The following is a 23503-nucleotide window of genomic DNA, read 5'->3' as shown; positions in this document are numbered from 1 at the left end:
ATTTAATAACTAGTAAAATGAATACTTTACATAATAATATGGTGGAATTTAACACCTTTTATAACTCATTATAATGATGATACTAATAACTGCTTATTATTAACAATATGCATATATTTTCATATTTACATTTCAATTTCTTAATAATTCCTTAATAATTCCATAATAGTTTTTAATCGAAAATTTTATCTTAAATATAATCCATTTTAATTTTTAATATCCTGATACTATTTAATTAAATATATACTTACGTCTGTTATACAGACATAGGTTTATTTCGCTAGACGCCCGTCTGTGTATATTTATTGTGTACATACGTATATATGTAGATGTTCATATAGATGTATTTGCTGATGTATATATATGTATTTATGTGTGTGTGTGTGTGTGTGTATATATATATGTGTGTGCGTGTGTTTGTGTATCTATATCTGTATGTGTATGTGTGTATATATGTATATGGATGTATATCTGTATATTTGTACGTATTTGTATACCTGTGATTATCTGTGTATCTATATATATATAGCTGTATTCTTGTGTGTGCGTATGTTCTTTTATGTATATATTTACATGTGTATGTCTGTGTCGATTTCGCACATGTATGTAGTTGTATATTTGGTACGTATGTATGTATGCGAATGTGTGCCTCAGCATGAATATGTCCGCATTAGTCAACCCCCCCACTCTCAACTTAACGCATAACGACACGTAACTCTTGTAGTAAAATCACACACGTGCATAGCCCTTTTCTTACCCTGACACGTTCAATATAAGTAGAACCCCCTCCACACCACCCTCCTATACAACTCACAGCCCCAGTAAAATTATGACCCATTTTTATTTCAAATTTACATTCTGTTGTGAAAAGTTTTGAATAATCTTCAATAGGTCCTAATGCGATGTTTCCCCTTTTTTTATCCCGGGTTTTTTTTTCTATCCTCTTTTTTTAGAGAGCTCGCATTTTTTTATAAACTCTTTATGAACTTTTTATACTTTTTTGAAGCGCTCCATTTTTCTTTTTTAATTTCTCTCTTATCTATCCCATTTTTCTTTTTGGCGTCGAGAGGTTCCAGGTCGCCTGATGAAGTCTCTGACTGAAACAGATGGCTATTTGTAGCGACCATGTGTAACTGTTTACCCCCAAATAATATATATATAAATAAATTAGTTATCTACTTAAATAATTTCTTTACATCTATATTAGTAGTATGTAACAAACTGTCACACGAAAATAAAAAAAACAAACTTTTTTATAACAACGACAAAAGGTTTGTTTGTTTTATGGCATATCCATCACTTTTCAAGTTATTAAATGCCGAATACAGTAATTTTGGAAAAAAAAACAAACAGAAAAACAGATGCTCAAAGTTCTTTATATCTTCAAATATTTATTCATGAAGATTTGTTTGCTATTTATTTATTTGTTTTTGTGTGTGTGCGTGGGGGGAGGGAATATAGTTAATGCTTGATTGTCCACTGAATAAGGAGTGAAGAGAGAGGAAGAGACGAGACGTTTTTTCTTGGTGTTTTTAGGGTTCTCTGTTGAGTGACCATGATTCCCAAAAGGGCGGAAATGGAGTTTCATTATATATTCAAAAGCAACTTTATTCTCATCTTCGTTAGTAGATGTGTGCAAGAGAGAAACGGGTTTGTAGCTGGAAGTGCTCTTGTGTGGAGGGATAGTATGAATATTATACCGGTTTGTTGATTGAGAGAATAGCTGAGTTTTCACATGTTTGTATTAGTCAGAATAAAGAATTAAAAAGTTCTGCAACGTAGATAAGCTAAGCCGGTTACTAGAGAAAGAAAGAGAAAGATATTACGTGTGCGTCTAGTCTACGTATCGACATGAGTAGTCCTGTAAAGAAAGTTTGTGCATGTCAGCAGGGAGAAAAAGGGGAGGAGCGTTGCTGGTTTCAGTTTTTTTTTTTATATACTTTTATATAGTTTTTATATGACTGGGAGCTTGTGATTGAGCAAGCCAGGAAGAAAATAGATTTCAAATCTCGAGCCACGAGGATTAATTCCTGCTACTGTGCTTGTTGCAAGTTCGTCTGCTACAAGTTCTTAAGGGACAGATAAAATGTATGCGTCCTGCAAGCTAATTGGTCAGTGTGTAACTAAATTATCTAGCAGGGACATTTCTCCGAGATAAAATAAGTCTTTATTTATGACTGCTACATGTGTTTATAATTTTATTTTTTTATTCATATTACTTTCCTGCTTTACAAGAAAACATGTAATATATATATATATATATATATATATATAAACACACAAAAAAAAATCGATATCATTGTAATCATGGTTTGAATCTCGTTAAAAACAAATATCAAAGATTGTCTGAGCTAAATCATTTCAACGTTAGATCTCTAAAATATTTCAAAACAATAAAGAATATGTTGCTATGGTGGAAAGTGCTTAAAAATACTTTAAATTGATTATATTTTTGGTTTTCAGAATCCTTTGAGATGAGGTTTCATAATTTGCATATTTATTCTTTTGCGGAATATTAACTTCGTTTCAGCTAACTCATCCTGTGGCCTTAACCGTAACAAGATAGGATGCTGAGTCCTGTAGCTGTATCCCCAGTAATTACTGCCTTTCATAGTTGTTTCATCACGTTTGGACCAACTAATCCTCTGGCCTGCTTGGATAGAATTGAAACTGCTATCTTCAGACAATGCTCACCTGGGTCCGTAAAGACTCAACGCACCACAGGTATCGAAGGGCGATCAAGGTTGGATTTTATGGTCTTATAAATCCAATTTTGTGTTCTTATCTGGGCTTCCATTGTCATGTCTGTACTAAATGAAGAAGGTCAGAGGATGAATTGGCTGAAACATGGTGAAAAACAAGATAAGGATAACAATTTACAAAGGAATGAATACACAAATAGATTATCTGTTTATTGTTTATCATTTATCCTCAGTGGATGAGAAATTCTGCTAGACTGAGGCAATTTTAACTTTTGTTTCAATCCAGAATATTTCTTTTGAGGGAGTTGGATTTTCTCCACATTAAAACACAAACTTGTCTCTAATTCTGCTCTCATCCAAAGATTAAATAAATACGGTTTACAAGTTGGATTAGGAAAGTGCGCACTTCTGCATTGAAAGGTTAGCTCCCTAACCAAAATGTGCTAGAAATGGAGGCATTGAAATATAGTAGCTGATGACGTCTAACCTTCAAGGGGAGAAAGAAAAGGATCTGAAAAGTAAGTCTGAGTTGGGAAGCAGGACAGACAAGATGTGCTCAACATTGTCAAGATCTAGGTGAATATTGCTCGAAGAATCTGCCCGAATGTCACCATCATTAAGACTAAGTTTGAAAAAAAAAAAAAAATAAGCTAAAAAGTAATTAATTACATATCAGTCCCTCCTCCTAATGAGTAAACTACTTCTCTCAAATAAAACCTTGGAAACTTCAACAAGATTATATTGTGTGTTGTCATGCATGGGTAGATTCGTCTGAAGTTAAACAGAAGATCAACAACCACAAAAGGATCACGGTCAACTTATAGAAAAGTGACTGTGCTGAAATAAAAACGTTATTTAGAAATCTATTCTTTACATGGGAAGAGGGGTTATTAACTATTCTGTACTTTCATCTTACAATTTAACAAACAAAATATACAGTAACAATTGAATCTAATATGAAAATGCTATCTAAAAAAAAATAAATAAAAAATAACACGGTTAACGAAAAAAATACCAAAAAATGTTGGTGCTTATTTAGAATTATACTAAAAAACAAAAATACAGAAAAATCTTTATGATGTACGTACTTGTCATGGGACGAAGGTGTCATATTCCAACAAATCACGTAAATTGATCAACTAGTTTTTTTTGCTTTTTTTTCAAGGAAATCAAATTTTACAACTAAGCAAGTCTTTTCATCAGCCATGATGAAATAAATAAGGAGTAGACAACTCAATTCGAAGTATCGAGATCAAAATCAGGCTTATACTGAATACAGTTTAGTATTAAAATCGCTAAAAATAGTAAAATTTGATTTTCTTTGTTTAAAAAAATATTACTTGATCCATTTACGTAATGCACGTCAAAGATCTTTTGTATTTTGTTTTATAACAAGCGTAATTCTAAACAAGTCCCATCGTACATTAGATAGGAAAAGATCGACATTTGCTTCATACACAATCATAAAGATGACAATAATTGAAATTATTTTTTTATCAAAATCAGTTGAATTGAAACAAGTATCGATAGCATTTTTAAAAATATAATTTACAATGGCTCCTTTTGCTTTTATTAATATATATATATTTCTCTCAGGTGCGTGGTATCTTAAAAAACCTAGACACCTCGAAAGCATGTGGACCCGATCTCATCCCAGCTGTGCTATTAAAAGAACGCTCTGTTGAGGTTGCATCAGTTCTCTCCAAACTTTACGACAAATCTTGCTTTCCTGACTGCTGGAAAACTGCTTCTGTGGTACCAGTTTTCAAGAATTCTGGCGAAAGAACTTACCCATTAAATTATCTCCCCATTAGCCTTCTCCCACTTTTCGCCAAAATAAATCAAGCTCTAGTTCACGACCTCACAACTGCTAAACTTCTGAACGACCATCAATATAGATTTAGGCAAGTCCGTTCCACAGCAGATATCCTAACTGTAATCTCTCAACATATGTACTGTTCACTGGACAAAGAGGAGGGTAGAGCAGTAGCCCATGATATATCTAAGGCTTTTGACAGTGTATGGCACGATGGTCTTCTAAGGAAAATCAGATCATATGATATCACTGGAAGAATACATAACGTAATTAAATCCTTCCTAAGTAAGAAAAGAATCCAGGTTGTCCTTGATGGTCATACATCTAAACAATATGATATAAATGCAGGCCTATCCTGGGACCTTTATTATTCCTAATATTCATAAATGACCTCCCTGATAAAATTGTTTCGGAGATGGGTATATTTGTTAATGACACCATGCTCTATAAGAGGCATGAAGGAAAACAAATGAACACATATCTAAGGAAATAACAAAAACACTAGAGGAAGACTTCCAATCCATAGTGGAATGGGGACAAAAATGGATGGTCACATTCAATGCTGTCAAGACTAAGCTTGTTTTCTTCAATAATTACAAGAAACCTTCCCTACCACCAATAACAATGACCAAAAACACATTACCTGAAAGTACTTCTTTTAAATTCCTCAGCCTAACGTTCACAGGGAACATGAATTGGAACAGATACATTGAGAGCATAGCCAAGGCTGCTGCGAAGAAGGTGGGCCCTCTCTACCGGGCTAGACCTGTACCTCTGTAAGGCCACCATTTACTCATGTATGGAGTACTGTTGTCACATTTGGGCTGGTGCATCTGCTACTAGTCTCACTCCTTGACATGGTTCAAAGGAGAGTCGCCAACCTGATAGGTCCTGAATTGTCATCCAAGCTTCATCCAATCGACGAAATGTTGCATCCCTTTTGCCTGTTCTACAAGTATTTTAATGGTGAATGCTCTGACGAACTATAAGCACTTGTGCCCCCTCAACGTAAATACCCCAGACAAACAGCTAAATCCCACCCCCACACAGTAGACATCCCTAATTGTAAGAAAGCCTACCCCAATAGTTTATTCTCCAGAACTGCTAGACTTCAACCTCCCTTCCGGTATTCTGCTTTCCCAACTGTACTGACATGCAGAAGTTCAAGTATAATGTGAACAGACATCTTGCTGCTCATATCCCTTCATAATATCTCTGCAACTTGTGTCCCCGATAGTAGCCCCTACTTCAAAGTGGCACTGTGCCTTGTTTGGGGGTGGACATTGAATCAAATTTATATATAAAACAAAAAGAGCCATTGTAAATTGCATTTTAAAGGGAAGTAACTTTAAAATATTTTATTAGGATTATTTCCCTTATTTCTGCTGAATTTTTGGACACCCTGTGCTTTCTTTTTAAGCATGAGTTTAGATAAAACTTGATTATTTAAAACGATTTGAAGAAAAGCTTATTTCGGAGTCAAATTTATGACACGTTTTATGGGCCATTTAATTTAATATTAAAACATATAATCCATCAAGTTCCATGTAGATAAAGGAAAACAGACAAATCCATTCAAAGTTTAAACTAAACTTCCTTTGAAGGAGAAAGTTTAGGAAATGAAAATAGGGGAAAATGAATCAAACAAAAATGTTTATAAATGTACTTTTTTTTAGCAGATATCTTCCTTCTGTTTTTTTTTTTTTTTTTTTTTTTTTTTTAAGCAAGTTCCTTGAGAGTGTATTCGTTTCTTTCAGTGAGAGCGGATTTTGCTCTACTGATTTCTACATTTTTTTCTTTCTTTAATCTTTTGTCGGTCATAACAAAAAAAAAAAAAATGCTCGGTTTCTATACCCATATATAAGCTCGATTGGTTACATAATGATCAAACAGCTTGCAGAGTACATTTATTTTAACAGTCCAAAGAAAGACTAATTTAGAATCAACTTATGGAATCACGGTTGGTCAGGAAAGAGATTCTTGAAAGCAACGAGGAAGGACACTCACTTTCTTTTCCTCCTGTCCCTGTCCACTGAACCCCGAAACATCAACTATCTTTGCATGAAGATAACTGCTTACATATTTTCAGCAACCCAAAGGATTTTCTAATATTTTTGTTCCTCATTCGAACTAACTTTCTTCCACTTTAACCAAACGGTATAAGTAATTGAATAAACCCTTTCATCGTCGTTACAAAAAAAGATTTCGTTTTTCTTTTTATGTGATGATTTTTGTTACAAACATAATAATTAAGACTATGACAACAGAATATTCTTTTCATTGTTTTGACTCTCGAGTATATATCCGACACAGTTAACCAATCGAGAACCACATCACTCTATATAAAAGCATATAAGATATCAACAGATACACACAAAAACAATGAAAAGAATATGCTGTTGTTATAGCCCTATTTATTAATATAGGAGTTGCTGTTAATGTTATGACCAGCACTTGTAGCAATGCTCTGTTGGTCAGTAATAGCAGAAGTTCCCATTAATGGGCCAGTAGGTTTCTACATAAATAACATTAAAACCTATTTTCTTTAATCGAATTTCTTCATTCACATTGTTATTTGATTTGCATGAATGTTTTGCTTTTATAAAAATATATTTTGATTTCCAGGTTATCTCAACATCAATGTCCGGTGCAAAAAAATTGCAATGAAAAAGTGGAAGATGATGATGATGATGATGATGATGATTTTCCTGAATGCAACTATAACGATAAGCGACTTGATGTGAAGGATCAAAATAGCGACAGAAGTATGAACCCTGTGGGGAAGAAAATAAGGCACGACAGACAGAGTTGTGAAAAAGAAATGACTGAAACAAAGCAACTCGATGATACTTAAAATAAATAAATAAATAAAAAAAATGGCAATGTTTCTCTAAATTCAAGGTGAGAAGTATTTTATTTAAATATTCATATTTTTTTCAATGTTAAAAGCAATTCTATACATAATTACTTTTAACCTATGTCAAAAATTTATTCGACAAGAGGTAGTTAGTAGATCAGAGTTAGGTCAGGTGGAAAAAGTTCTGAAATATTGCTAAATCATGATCCCAATTGAACAGATTATGCTCTTGGTTGCAAGAACTTAAAAAAAAAAAAGTAACTATAAACAGCATTATCACCAAGTGTAAAAGTCGCCAGAAATTTCTAAACCATCACCCCATAATGGGGAGAAAATACTCTTAAATAACCAATAGTCGATACATATGCAAATCATTTCATTCCAGTAGGAGGCATAAAAAATAAAGCTACTTTACTTGGTTTAGATTTCAAACAATCGAAAAGCCGCCTGGTCATGACCTCCGTAAAGCAGGCCTATTCATTGGAAAATGACGTCATGCACATGGTAAGCAAACAAGAGGTGGCGAACAGACTGTCGATATTGAATGAAAGCTATTTTTAAAAAATGCACTTTGAGAAAAATAAAGAACACGGTTTATACTGAAACTGAACTTTATTCAATACTGGCAGGCCACCCGGTGTTGCTCGGTAGTAAAATATACATTTATATTTTAATCCATACAGAAACTGAAACATGTGGATGGGAGTATGTTTTTTTTTTAACAGTTCACTTCTTGTAAAAAAAAAAAAAAATACTCTAGCTAAGATCGAAACCAAAATCTAAAGACTGAGTCAAGTACGATAACCTTTAGGCCAGCTTGACATGACTTTAAAAATTGTTTTCAAACCTACTTATTCTTAATATAAGGAATTTTACATGTGAATATTCACGCATGCACAGTTGTGAAACAGTTGACAAACAGATAAAATATGACCCCCCCCCCATTACTAATTTTTCAATTTTGACCCCTTAGCAATCCTTTTTTTTGGATGAAAACCGATTAAAAGTTTTCCTCGTGTCTGAATACTCTATATACCAAATTTCAAGTCTGTAGCTCAAAAGTTCGTTGAGTATATGTTAAGTGTCCTCACACACACATTCTCACGTTTATAAATATTTCGATTAATAAAAAAAGAAAAAAAAATTAATTTAAAAAGAAAAGTTGTGTTTCTGTATTAAAACTAAATAAACTTTGAGCGTATGTGTGTGTGCGCGATTTTATTTTCTAAGGACTCCTAAACGGTTGGGTGATGGTTTAAAAAATTTCACAGAAATGTACTTTATGTATCTGGCAATGTTTTTAGATAAGTTTTGTCTCGGAATATCTTCGATAAGTATCGATAATCGAAAAAAATCCAATGAAAGAACAGGTGATTTTGACTAAAGCTAACGCCTTTATAAAGCCTAACATCATAAGTTCATTTTAAAAGTTTTATTACCGCACAAGCAGAAAGGCCTGGCACATAAAATCAACAGTAGGTTCTTTGATATGACAGGGGTGCGTTCAAAATAAATGTTTCTGTTTAGAGCACAATTGAACTATGATACGTTACTTTTGCATTTTAAACTTTAATGCAAGCAATTATATAAAAATAATTTTATAAAAATCAACAGTAGGTTCTCTACAGTGCAATGTAAACTACAATATACTGTGGACTAAGTTGCTGCAAGGAAGCGTGAAGCTTAGTCCCGGTACACCACAATGGGTTCCAAACTAAAGTAGATAATTGATTTGATTGAAATATGGGCGATTTCATCAGTTTCGATGACAATAAAAATATGGGAGGGTGAAGCATGTGGGAACATGATGAGAATTAGCAGCGAACCGGATGTGAACGTATCCACCATGAGAGACAAAATGAAAAATCGTTGTTTGCACATGGCTCCACGCATCGCTTCCGCTTGGGAAGAAAAAAAATAAGATAACCACAAAATAATTATCGACCAATGGCAGAGCTCCGCGCCTAAAATAAACACCTCAAATATCACAGTTGCTGGGAGCCGGTTTGCCACTATAAAACGAGGGTATTTGAGGGAACCAAGAGAAGAGAGAACGGAGATTCGCCCTGCTGCGTCAGTGAACGCACGGACGGATTCTCCCACCCGACCTAAAGAGATGAAGAAGAAAAAGAAATAAGGCACCAGTGAACTGAAGCGGACTACAATCTCATGTTATGGGCCGAACACCTTCAATTCTAAACAATGCCTAATTCACACAGACCAAAGAACAGAGGAGGAGAAAGAAGACGAAGACACCAGGCTGCTAATGCTGATGAAAGAAGAGACTTGCTTTCCAGTTACAAGCCAGGACACGCATCACCGACAGCAGGATGACCGGCATACCCTAACCCTCTCCATCGTCGAAAAGATAAGTTACATTTTACGAACATTCATTCCTTATCAATTCATACATACCTACAAACAGTTTACGAACATTCATCTCCTTTGTTAAATCCCTTTTTTATAAATATCGAGGCCATAAGAATTCATAGATCCTTATTCAATCCCAGACAACGTCGTGTCTCCCTGCTAGTCATTTTTTTTTTTAATACGAAACAATTACTAGATTAAAGATTAAATAATTGAAGAGGGAAATTATCACCTTTGTATGCCTACATATACTGTGCAACCGTTCTTACAAAACGTCTTGTTTAACTGCTTAAGCATGACTTATTACTAGGGCTATGACAACAGCATATTCTTTTCATTGTTTTGACTCTTGAGTGTGTATCCGTTAATATCTTATATGCTTTTATATAGAGTGATATCAGTTGATTAACTGTGTTGGGTATGTACTCGAGAGTCAAAACAACGAAAAGAATATTCTGTTGTCACAGCCCTACTTATTACCAACAGCTCTGACGTCAACAGATAACTGAGACTTCTTGAACAGGCCTGCTTTACGACAGTCGTGAACTGGCCCTCCTCTGATCACTAGGGATCTCGTAGCAAGCAACTCACGTCTATAAGTAACAAACAAAATGAACATATGTATTTTTGCTTTTTCTGGTGTGGATTTCAAGGAGGATCCATTTTTCATTCACACACATTTAGAGGTGCAAAAATTTCCTTTGTTAATCTAAAAGAAAAAAAAAAAAAAAAAATTAGCAGTTGAAAATCTTGAATCCTGTCCACTTTTGTTCAGTATTTGTGCATAATGTTAAAATTTGTGATTTTTATGGTTTAATCTTATTTTCTTCTTTCATTTCAGATTTTCTTAAACATCTAACATTTTCTTTGATCCACTCCGAAAATCATGTGACCTCCAGGAAAAAATAATGGACTAAAAGTCTCATTCAACTATTGACAACAGAGTAGAAAACTTGGGCCTTTTTTCTGAAATCTTTTTACCTTAACTTATAATCTAAGCAAAGCACACACATTTTTTATGACGATTTTCAACAATCATTTTCAGTGATCTCTTCTATTTCGGTCATACTTCAAAGTAACATATTTTTACTTTTTTTTTTTTTTTAATATTTTAGTTTGGATTATGAATATAAAATTAATTAGAAAGAATAAGTTGACTGATATACCCGAAACTGTGAGCAAAACTGATCATATTCAAATAATCCAATATGAAAAATATATTGTTAATTTCAAGGGAGGTAAATAAAAAAAAATCATAATTTTAACAAAGGGCAGTAACTCCCTCTTACTAACTATAAAAATTCTCCGCAATTCCAAGATATCATATTTAATTTTCAAATATGACTATTTTTTTTGTCCGTGTTTTACGTAAATCGGTTGAGTAATTGCTCTTAAATTATTGTTTCTTGTCCAGAATTTAGCCTATATTAAAAAGCAAAAATATAGAAAAATGTGTGTGGAAGTGATGACGTACTCGTAACGAAACGAAAACATAATATTCCAAAATTGACGTAAATTGATCAAATAGTTTTATTTTTTATAAAAAAGATTATTCTACAACGAATGAAAATTCGTAGACATTACAACATAAATCCTGGAAGTTTAAATTATTGACGAGTTTTCTTGCTTTTTTTCTTTAGGTTGTTTTCAAAATGGCGGACAAACAACTGCTCTTCGGTTTTTTTTTTTGTTTTTTTACAGTTATCATCACTTATCAAGGCCCGGAAGCCACTCAGGGATAAGGGCTATTGCAAGTACATTACGTTAGTGTGGAGATTTGATGAAGTGTTTACTTAAGGGGGCGGTTCATTAGGAATTTGTTAACGTTGGACTTGAACACATCCAAGTTGTAGTCCGGTGGGAAGCAAGCAGATGGAACAGAGTTCCACAGGCGTGCAGTTCTAAGAAAGAAGCTTTGTTCATGGAATCCGCGTTTTGATTTAGGCACAGATAAAGAGTGGGGGAAACTTGACAGTGGATTCAGCTAGACGGGTGTTTTTTGTGAAAGATTGGCAAGGGGGGACGAGAGATTGGAGTTCAGACGAGCACCTGCCATGGAAATAACGATAAAACAAGGATAGGCTCGCAACGTCTCTTCTGTGGGAGAGAGGTTGCAGGGTAGAGAAAAGGGCATCCCCCACTAAGCCACAAAGTCTATTTTGTACTCTGTCAAGGCAGGATAGGCTGTTTTTAGCAGCTCTTGCCCAGATATGGCAGCAGTATTCCATCCTTGGACGTACTTGGCTTTTATATAGATAGAGGTTACTCATAAAATTTGATTTTTATTTTTACTTGGGATTCAATAGTTATCAAGACCTGAAGGCAACTTGAGGATAAGAATTAATGAATGTGAGGTGGTAGTGTAGTAATCATCAACGGTGTAAATTGGTAGAATTTGATTATTTATGGGGGGGGGGCGGCTTAACAAGAATTTGTTTACATTGGACTTGAAGGCTACTATGCTGTATTCAACAGGGAAGCAGGCCAGTATATTTATCTTATGTGTTACCTTATATAAAAAAAAATAAAAGTACTTGATCAATTTACGTGATATTTTTTTTTATCATATATTCGTTTTGTAATTGGTATGTACTGTACATCATACAGATTTTTCTTTACTTTTTTTTGTGATATGTGTCAGGATGATTCTGGACAAGAACCAAATTGTTTAATGTAATTTATTTACTATAACGAGATGTTCAGTAAAAATACGTTGGGAATAATGCTGACACCTATTTCATTGTAAATAATAATGGAATATACATTAAGAAATCACTTATTTTCTTGATAAGATTATAGAAAACGAATGAGGGAGGGAAATGCTTGATGAAAACGTTATAAAAGTCTTTAAAAAAATGGGAGAGGTGAAAGTCGATTGCAATGTTTATATTTGGTTATGCAACAAAGCAGTTTTGTTTTACTTTTCGTAAGTAAAGAAAACTGGTTTCACGTTACAACAGACATCTTCAACAAGCCAACAAATATTATCTTGCTGCAGATGAATGTTGAACAGAAAAGGCAACAGATAATTATTTTTCGAATTTTTCTTTTAGGTTTTATATATATATTGGATCAGCGCCATTTAATTTAAAAACAGATTTTAAAATACATTCAAAAATAAACTATAACCAAAAATTACATTCAAATAAATAAAAAGCACTAAAATAGTTAGATTGCTGTGTGTGTTCAGCTATGTTGTTCTGTGCATTTTGAATTAGTAATAATGTTTAAAAGTTCACTATTATTTTAAGATTTTACTGGTTGACACTCCAGTGTTGGCTGAACATAGAATCATATTTCTGATCTCAATTTAGTTCTAACTCAACTGGACAGACAGATATAGTTAAAATTATCTTGAATTAGTTTTAGTTGTGTGGCTTGTCTGATGATGTACAATGCCTCATCTGACAACTTCTTGAAAAAGATTACCCATTCTCAAAAGTAAACAATTTCGTAACTGACTACAAAAGTAAATCGATCCATATATATATTTTCTGAACCTGAGCAAATTAATGTTGCCAATTTTTTGACAGAGAAAAAAAAAAGGATTTTTTCTTTGTCATTATTCTAAAATGTTGGATATTAACTCGCCTTACTGCAAAGGCAAGTTCGAGAAAACATTGATTTACTGCAGAGTATTCAACAACAGTTGCATAGCAAGTGTTCCCTAATACCTAGATGCAAGACTTGCTTTACCCTCCCCGCCTCCTTGCTCAAGCTACCTTTGTGATGGTCTTATGATCATTTGGTTTACAATTCAGTAACCATCTGAGTTTAAAATTCCCCAAAAGTTTACCGATTTTGATTAAAGGCACCTGAAGAAGGCCAGAGAGTGTAACAGCCGAAATGTTATGATAATAGCAATAATCAAAATATGAACATGTAAAGAAAAAGAAAAAGGTAATTATAAATAACTTTGAATTTTATTTTATTAACAAATCAAAGCTAATAATGGAATGATTGACAGTTAAATGATGATAAATACTATGATGATAGTAATAATATACCACTCACTAAAAACAGACAAACAAACAAAAACACAAAAGTACATAACCCAGAGAACAGCAATTCTTCCCTCAACTATTCTTCGAAACATCACTCACAGAATATGCGGAATAAAGGATAAAATAAGGAGAGAAAGTTCTGAATTAAACTAGAAGTTCACTTTCTACTTTGTTAAAAGAAATTGGATCGTCCTTCTTTCTTGCATGAAAGAGGGTGGTGTAATTTTCCCCTTTGTATTATTTAAACTACTGTTCTCATCTTGAGTGTTATTTTTGCAACATTTCAGTCGATGTAACCTTCGCCTTTCTTCAAGTGTACCTTATCAAACTAACTCGAGGATCTTTCTGCCCAACATGGAAATCTGCATAGAATTTTTAAACTCTTTATTTAATCCATGGGGGTTGCATGTTCTCATTCCATCAACCATGACTGGGTTGAAAGTTCTAAGTAAGTGGTAATTGTATTTTTGAGCCGCCCACACTGAGAATTGAACCTCCAACATTCAAAAGAGTGTAACTTACAAGTTAATTTTATAAATAATCCAAATAATCCAAATTACCAATCCTTAACTAAAAAATTCAGAAACACAATTTTCCCCTTTTCCCCACCTTGATACATCTCGTCAGCAAACAAAAATGATTTCAGTTTCCTTAGTATCTCCCCATATCGAATCAATATTTGAGTCAAGTCTCCTCCCTTTTGTACAAAGAATCAATCTTCTGGAGATGCGGGTCTGATTTATGAGGCCAACGCCATAAAATGATTTAAGAAAAAAAAAAAATCATTAATATATCCGGTGTGTTATCCCTTTTTATTCATTTGATTTCTATGATTACAAATATATATACAGGGTTCGCCATGAGTAACTAGATCATACATTTAACATAATTGTAACATTGAAAAAAATATACAACTGCAATAAAACAAAGGATACACTTAAGATTTTTGCAACATAAAACATGTTTACTAAAGCATTTATTAAAGATGAGTATCCTTTCGATGGAGCTCAGTGCACATTTTTCAACTTTCAAAAACTGAGCAGCATACATCTGTGCACATCATTAACAGCACTTGAGCAATGGCGACTAGGATTTGCTCCTTAACTTTAACAATGCTATAAAGACATAATTTTCACTTTCAAATGACGTAAAATAAAGGAGAGGTTTAAGTATATTCAAAGTTAAAAACTAAACATATAGTTACTTTTGCCGAACCTTATATATGCTGTTGAAAATGTTTAAATCTATTCAAAATTATGAGAAAAGAAAATTTTTTTATTTTTTTGCCAACTTGTAAAAAAAAAAAAAAAAATGTAAATCTATATACATGGAGTGTACAAAAAAAAATGTTGACTTTTTTTTGTTTATAAAATTGAAATTAAAAAAAAAAAGTGAATGAATCATTTTATCGTTTTATTTTTGTTTTGTTTTGTTTTTTTAAATTAACACGGAGGAGATATTAAATATTTTTAATTAAAAATAACAAAAGAAATAAACATGTTTTATGAAGGGAGGTAATCCTGAGTTTCAGGCAGAACTAAAACTTGACTCTGGAAACAATTTGATGTGTATGTATGCATGTTAGATTTGACAAATGTGTGCATGTGTGAGAGAAAGAGAGAAATTCATTAAATAATGTAATTAATCAAAAATTGAATAAAACTCTGCTGGCCATTAATGTTGCATTTTATTTATTTATTTTTGTTGTATTTTATTTATTTTTAATATTATTGTATTTTATTTTTAACTCTGGTATACCACACTTTCATAAACTCCAACTTTACAATATCATAGAATTACAAAAACATCTTTTGAAAATCTATATAAATATATTCCTTTTTAATATTCAAATATTCCTACTGTAGCAAAATTTGACATGAAGTCAGTTTAATGTCAATTGATTGTGGTGGGCGAATCCAGTTCCCTAAAGGGTGACTCTGAAAGTCAACCGAATCAGTTATTATGAAAAGAATTCTCCTCTTTGTTTGTACACAACCATTGTTAACTCAGCGACAGGTTATTCAGATTTATTATTCAGAGCACAGGTTATCCACAAACATGGAGCTGGTGGCTGCCCTCAGCATTTTTGGTGTTTGACACTAGAACTGAGAATGGCTGATATGCCGAACAGTGGGTGAAGTCATTTGAAGTTGACTCAACTAATCCTGGGGTGGATGCTGTTACAGTTACTCTGGAAGTATACAAAAATATCTGAGAAGGAATCCATTGGTATTCCCTGGAAGGGTTTCCTCATGCGACTGGTAATAATCTTCCTCCAGAAAGAGGAGGTAATGCTTTGTTTAGTGCACACATTAGGATTAACCATACCTTATCCTGACTGATGGCATGAATACAAGCCTGAAATCAGAGTAACACACTGACACACAGACACGAGGGTTTAGCTTGAACCAGACCCTTCTTTTCCTTATTGGAGGTAAAGTTTGGTTCTAAGAGGCTATGATCCAGAGCATCACCTTCTCTTTCAGGAAGGGGGATTGGTTTATTGCTGATTTCTAAGCTTCCACTGAAGAATGCAAACAATGAATCCAGTCTTGGTTCTTCCTGTGCTCAGGAGAGTTGATTTGTTCCCTTTGTTTATGTTAATCTGAATTTGTATCTAACCTTAGTGCAGTGCGATGGGGCTAAGTAATCTTTAATATACCTCTGCCTCTTTTTTTTATGAAAAAGCACAACACTTTGTTTCTAGCAAGATAACGTGACAAATATCTTTGTATCAAATGATTTGTTTCTTGTAAGAGGAATGGCATTTAATTAACAGGTAAATCTGGGGTTTAACTCAAAATGTCGACCGACTGTGGTGTCTGTTAATCGTCTGCTTTTTTAAAGTGTTATTTTGTTATGTTTTGGATTCATTCATAAAAAAAAAACTGATTTTCATTTTTACAATAAAATTGAAAACATTTTTTAAGAGTAAGTTGTTTTTTATGAATTAAAATAAAAACTTTTTGAAGCCTGCTTTAAAATAGATGATTAATCGAGATCAATGTCGGCCACCATTTTGAGTGAAAAACTAGATTTACCCAATGAGGTTTTAAATATTTTATCGAACTTTTTTTTTTTTTTACTTGAAAGATTTCTTACAGTTTAGATTTATTATTTATTTTTAAGCAAATATTGTTTAAAAACAAACAAACAAAAACCCCCAAGTTTCTGCTGAATTATACCATTTTAATTTTTTTGTACTAAAATAATAAAAAAAACAACAATAAGTTCCATATGTATCAAACATTTTCGATCTTTGTAGAATCATTGGGTGAAAAAGAAAATGAACAAAAACTGAAGAAAAAGAATTTAAAAACGTAGCTAAAAATGGATGCATGGCGTCGGTTAAATGTCAGAACGTTTCACTATGAATGACGTTAATTTAAATTCCATGATGCCAGTATGCATGAAGCATTTTAAAATATTATTACGAGTTTCATAGGCAATATTGTTAATTGTAGGTTGAGTTTTGATGAGAATAGCTTTGAATATTTTTAATTTTTAAAAATCGGTTTTGGAAATGTATTATTTTAGTGTTTATTAACTAGAACTTGTCTTAAATCAGAGGGATGACAATTATGTTTTATTTTAATTTTTTTTTTTTTTTACATAGGCATCACCACTTATCAAGGCCAAGAGGCCACTCAAGGATAGGGGTTAAAGAGTGTACAGTAGACATTGGACAATATATTAATCATTAGTAATGAAAATTTGGTAAATTTGATAACTTATGTAGAATGGCTCATCAAGAACTTATTTACGTTAGACTTGAACACAACCATATTGTAGTCAGCCAGACAGCAGGAAAACGGAAGACAATTCCACAGGCATGCAGTTCTAAGAAAGAACCTTTGTTCATGGAATCTACGTTTAGGTTTAGGCACAGATAAAGAGTGGGGGAATTATTGATAGTGTTTTCAGCTAGACGAGTGTTTCTTGTGAAAGTTTGGCGAGGGGGGACCATAGATTGAAGCTCAGTTGAACACCTTCCATGAAAATAACGATACATCAGAGACAAACTCGAAACATCTCTTCTGTGAGATAGAGGTTGCAAAGAAGAGAAAAGGACATCTCCTACGAGGCTACGAAGTCTATTTTGAACTCTATCAAGGCAGGACAAGTCCTTTCCAGCAGCTCCTGCCCAGATGTGGCAATAATATTCCATCCTTGAACGTACCTGGCTCTTATATAGATAGAGAATTGCATCAGCAGTGAGATATTTACTGGATCAATAGAAAGATCCCACCATTTTTCCAGCGGCCTTGCCAACAGATTTGATGTACGTGTTCCATTTAAGATCAGGAGTAAAGGTCAAGCCAGAAGCTTGTCAAAACTTGAGGCCTCCTGAAGACGAGAGCCATTCATTTCAATTGATACCAGATGTTGATCTGAATGTTGATGATGTAAAGAGAGAAGCTTGGTTTTAGATGCATTAAAAGTAACCAGCCACTCCTTTCCCCATTGTACTACATGCTCAAGATCAGAGGAGAGAGAATTGGAGATAACTTGGTCGTTTACTGTCTTAGACGTGCTACCATAAATGGTAGTGTCGTCAGCATAAATGTCTACAAATGATGTAAGGATGTGATTTGGAAGATCATTAATGTAGATCAGGAAAAGAGTTGGGCACAGGATGGACACCTGAGGGACACCGGCATTAATACTGTAAGCTTCTGATTTTTGCCCATCAACTACTACTCTTGTGAACCTATCAGAAAGAAATGATTTAATAATGGAGAAGACATTTCCAGCTATACCATAGCTAGAGATCTTGTGAAGTAAACCTTTATGCCCTACCCTATCAAAGGCCTTAGATATGTCAAGAGCAATTGCCCTAGAAAGGTGACCTCCGTCGAGAGATTTGCTAATCCTATGAGATATAACTGTAAGCACATATGCTGTAGATCTAGCAGAACGGAAACCATATTGAGTGTCACTAAGAAGGTTATTTTTGTTGAGATGGTTGATTACTTCTGTATTTAACACAGATTCCAGCAACTTACTCATGACGCACAGGAGACTTATTGGCCTGTACTGAGAGGGGGATGAGCGATCACCTGAATTCTTAAATACAGGGCATACTGATGAAATTTTCCAGGGAGATTGGAAACTATTCTCCTTAAGACAACGTTTAAACAGGTTTGTAAGTATGGGCGCTAGTTCAGGTTGAAGTTTTTTGAGTACTATAATTGGAATACCGTCAGGGCCAGTTGCTTTACTGGAATCAAGGTTTTTGATTAGCTTGGCAACATCAAGTACAGATATACGTATATCAGATAGCATGTTTTCTGATACAGGAGGAAATATTGGGGGTTGGCGGCCTTGGTTGCAAAGGGTAGAATTAGCTGCAATTGATCAATTGCGCTAGATTTTATAAGATGTAAGTAGTTGTAAAATCAATGTAGCTATTAGTTTCAATATTATTATTATAGAAGTTAAATTCTCTCAAAGAGCATTTAAACTTATAGATAACATTGGTTCTTTCTAATGTTTTAAGGGTTGAAGAGGATTTAAATTTATTAATGAATCCAATTTTATTATTGTCAATTGGGGATATGTACGTACCATATTTTATGACCTTTTTTTGTAACCATTTATAACATTTCTGTGCTATCTTTAAATTTTGTTAGTGCAAATACAATGGGTTCCATTCAATTAATAGCCATCCTAAAAGCTTCCGATTCAGATACCACACTATTTCAAATATTTTTAAAACTCACTATCCATCTCCATTTTTTGAAAGTGCATCTCCGCTGAGACACAAGGTTGCAAAGCAGCACGAGACGGATCAAATGATCGTATTTTTTGTGGACCATTGTTTTCTAGAAAAGTGACCTTCTTTGTTTGTCTGTGTGAGGAACGGTCTTTACCAAACTACTCTGTCAATATTTGGTCTACAGACTTGAAACTTAATATATAGGGGATTTGGACCTGTGGAACAAATACAGTTTGTTTTTTAGCTGGTAAAAATGCTTGCTATGGGGACAAAATTTAAAAAAATTGGAACTTGGCAGGCATAACTCGACTGAAAGTGCCTGTGTATACATGCATAAATATACATTTATACCTTAAAGTCGATTCATTTTTAACTATTTCTTATCCATCTAACGATAGCTCAAATGGTAACAACTAAGGTTGGAACGATATATGCTTTGGTTTCGATTCTAGCTGATGGCACCAAAGATTTTTGTTTTTGCTTTCTAAATCACTAAATATTGGATACAGTAATCAATAGAGAATGGACTACAATAATAAATATAAAACCTGCGTGAATTATAATATATTTAAGCATATTTGACGGTCATTTAGGTACAATATAATAGAGAATTGACCCAGGAGGTCCACCTTCCTAGGCCTTGCCACCTGGTTTTGGGGTGGGGTAAGTTTATTGCTTGCTGCCTGAGCCACCTCGATCAGGGAATGCCGATAGAAATACTCAGGCAATTTTTGCTAGGCAAAAGTTCTCCTTTAAGGGTAATTGCTTGAAATCACACTTTCCTGACTTTGTCCAACATAATGCTGTGGTGGCCAGGATTTAAATATCTACTCTATTATAATAACTACCAAATCTGCATGAATTAAAATATATCTATACGTGTTTTACGACCAAGCAATGTTAAATGACAAATGTATTTGTCCATTTGATATTTTATTCTCATAGCTTTGTTATAGAGTGTGTAATTAAAATAAAACGTGTACAACTTTTTAGTGGTTTATTTGTTTTTTTCTGCAGCAAAACTTGGTATTTTCCTATTACAATTTTTAACATAGAGAGTATTCAAAGTGAGCATTTTTAATTTAAAGATTATAAGTTTTACTTAAATATCTTTTTATGCTAACAGGTTTTGTTCGTCTTCAGAGAACAGTCCCTATGAGGTGATTTTGTCATATGAAGCCCAATCAGCCTCCAGGGTGCATTAATTTCACCAAACCCTTGAAGAATTACTTCCAGACCCTATGGGATTTGGAGAGCAATCCCAAAGAACTTCAAAGCACCACCAAAGAAAGACGTCTACTCTTCCACCTTGTTTACTAGACAGCTAAGCCATTGCCACCGGAATAAATACAGCTTGAAGAAAAGTGATGGCTGACCATTTCTTGCTGTAATTCTATTTCTACCCCGTCTTAACTTTTGGCTACCTGCACTCAAGGGTGAAGGTTACCTAGATATATCGTTGGTATTTATAGAAGGGCTTCGTTTTCCTTTAGTTTGACGTTTTGTTACGGAATATATATATATATATATATATATATATATATATATATATATATATATGAATACACCGATGAAGACTGAAGGATCGGTCGAAAATTATGTACTTATAAAAAAAGTTTTTTAATTAATTTAATTTTTTTTCACAATATTATTATTTTGTATTCCTGCACGTCACCAATTAAAAACGAATAAAGAAAAGTTATAAGCTTTTATACTTTTTGCATTTTTTTTATTCATATATATATATATATATATATATATATGCCTTCCTCCCCAAGAGGGAAGAATTAAACAAAAGATTGTTTGTAATGTGTAGAAAATACAGCATCTTGCAAAGTACACTGAGGGTTGAGACAACAATAAAAATCTCAGTCTAGAAGGATTTCTCCTTCACCTACCTAAGAGAGCAAATCAAGTTTCATATCAGAACATATACTACACTTTGCTTACAGTCAAAACGTATTTTATTTAGACAAAAATATAGTACAATTATAATGATGTTTCTACAAATTTCAAATAGTTATATCATTTACACTTTTTGCTTAAGTCCATTAGTGCCCTTACGCATGAAACCCTAATAGTTTGGAGTGGGGGGGGGGGGATTGGTTATTATACAATTTGTCGCTACTTTTTGACTTACCTTAAAAGCCGAAAAATATTTCCATTCTAAAATAAAAGATTCGTCCAAGGGAGATTACTCTGTTCAAGGGGCATAAATGTGAACAAAAAGCAAAAATAAACGAAAAGCCAACATTTTTTTTTATTTATTTATTTTTTTTATTACATTTTCACCCCAAACAAGGCACATTGCCACTTTAATGTAGGGGGCTACTATCAGGGGAAACATCTACTGGGGTACTATGTAGGGATTAGGGCAGTGAGATGTTGGTTCACGATGCACTTGAACTTATGCATGTCAGTACAGTTGGGGAAGCAGTGACCTGGAATGGAATTCCAAAGTCTAGCAGTTCTGGGGAAGAAACTACTGGAGTAGAAAGATCTTTTACATCTATGGATCTCTACAGTGTGGGGGTGGGATTTTGTAGCTTGTCGGGTCTGTCGAGGGTGTTCACGTCGTGGGGGCACAAGTGCTTGCAGTTCTTCAGAGCATTCACCATTATAATACTTGTAGAACAGGCAGAGGGATGCAACGTTTCGACGATGGGACAGAGGCTGAAGTTTTGATGCCAGTTTAGGGCCTATCAGATTTGCGACTCTCTTTTGAACCCTGTCAAGGAGCGAGAGACTAGTAGCCGATGCACCGGCCCAAATGTGACAGCAATACTCCATACATGGGCGAATAGTGGCCTTATAGAGGTACAGGATACTTTCGGGTGTTAGAAGTTTTCTAGCACGGTAGAGAGAGCCCACCTTCCTCGCAGCGGCCTTGGCAATGCCCTCGATGTAATTGTTCCAGCTCATGTTTCCTGTGAACGTTAGGCCAAGGAGCTTGAAAGACGTACTCTCAGCTAAAGAGTTGTTGGCCATTGCTATAGGTGGTAGAGAAGGTTTCTTGTAATTATTGAATGAAACCAGTTTTGTCTTGGTGGCATTGAACGTTACCATCCATTTTTGTCCCCATTCCACTACTGATTTGAGGTCATCCTCTAGTGTTTCTTCCATTACTTTAGATATATGTTCATTTGTTTTCCTGTCGTGCCTGCTATAGAGTGTGGTGTCATCAGCATATATACCCATCTCAGAGGCAATTTTGTCGGGGAGGTCATTTATGAATATCAGGAACAGCAGAGGACCAAGGATAGATCCCTGGGGCACTCCCGCATTTATATTATATTGTTTAGACGTACGACCGTCGAGGACAACCTGGATTTTTCTCTTATCTAAGAAGGATTTAATTATGTTAAGTATTCTACCAGTGATACCGATACATGATATTGTGTTAGATTTTTAAGAGAAAATTTTCTGAATACAACTAAACGTACATTATCAGTAAATGAATTCACTTATAGGGGGATTCTGCAGTGACGCTAACATCTGAAAAAAAAAGAGTTAAATATACAAATAAATGCCAATAAAAGTTACTTTTCCACTTACCTGGCTCATTTTCGTATTTTTACGAGGGGCGTGCAATAAGTAATGCCCCAGTAGAGCAACAAAACTTAGCACAGTTATTAGTCTTTCTCTACATAGGAACCATCCAGAGTTATGCATTTCTCCCATCGTTTGATGCAGCTCTGGAGACCGTTTTTGTAGAATACCCCAAGTTGGTCCTCCAACCACGACATGACTTCAGAAATCAAGGCTGCATAATCTGGGAAACGCTTTCCATTAAAAAAAAACCTTTGTGGCTGGGAAGAGGTGAAAGTCAGAGTGTGCAAGGTTAGGAGAGTAGGGAGGATGGGTGAAGATTTCATAACCACATGCCTGTGCTTCTGATCTGGCGACATGTGAGTTGTGGACCAGAGCATTGTCCTGCAGGAGGAGGGTACTTTGCTGATCTTGCCCCGCCTCTTCATTTTGATAGCTTCCCTTAATTTCCTCAAAAGTGAAGCACAATAGGCTCCTGTAATTGTG

At 34.2% G+C, this 23503-nt stretch overlaps 1 protein-coding gene across 7 annotated transcripts in view; it reads left to right on the top strand.

Moving 5' to 3' along the window:
* LOC145290459 (uncharacterized) overlaps positions 1-15427 on the top strand; it is a 565155-nt gene extending 549728 nt beyond the window's left edge. For 6 of the 7 annotated variants that reach the window (XM_080136489.1, XM_080136491.1, XM_080136488.1 and 3 more), the window contains 2 exons: positions 7144-7419; positions 10587-15427. In XM_080136489.1, the coding sequence (XP_079992615.1) occupies positions 7144-7372 (229 nt within the window). In that variant the 3' untranslated portion in view covers positions 7373-7419; positions 10587-15427. The remainder of the gene's footprint in view (positions 1-7143; positions 7420-10586) is intronic. The other variant, XR_013869319.1, reaches the window with a different exon arrangement.
* The last annotated feature ends 8076 nt before the right edge of the window (positions 15428-23503 follow it).

The sequence above is a fragment of the Euprymna scolopes genome, chromosome 2 (assembly GCF_053919585.1).
Source record: "Euprymna scolopes isolate OS-2025 chromosome 2, ASM5391958v1, whole genome shotgun sequence".
Taxonomy (NCBI): domain Eukaryota; kingdom Metazoa; phylum Mollusca; class Cephalopoda; order Sepiida; family Sepiolidae; genus Euprymna; species Euprymna scolopes.
This window is presented reverse-complemented; position numbering and strand designations above follow the sequence as displayed.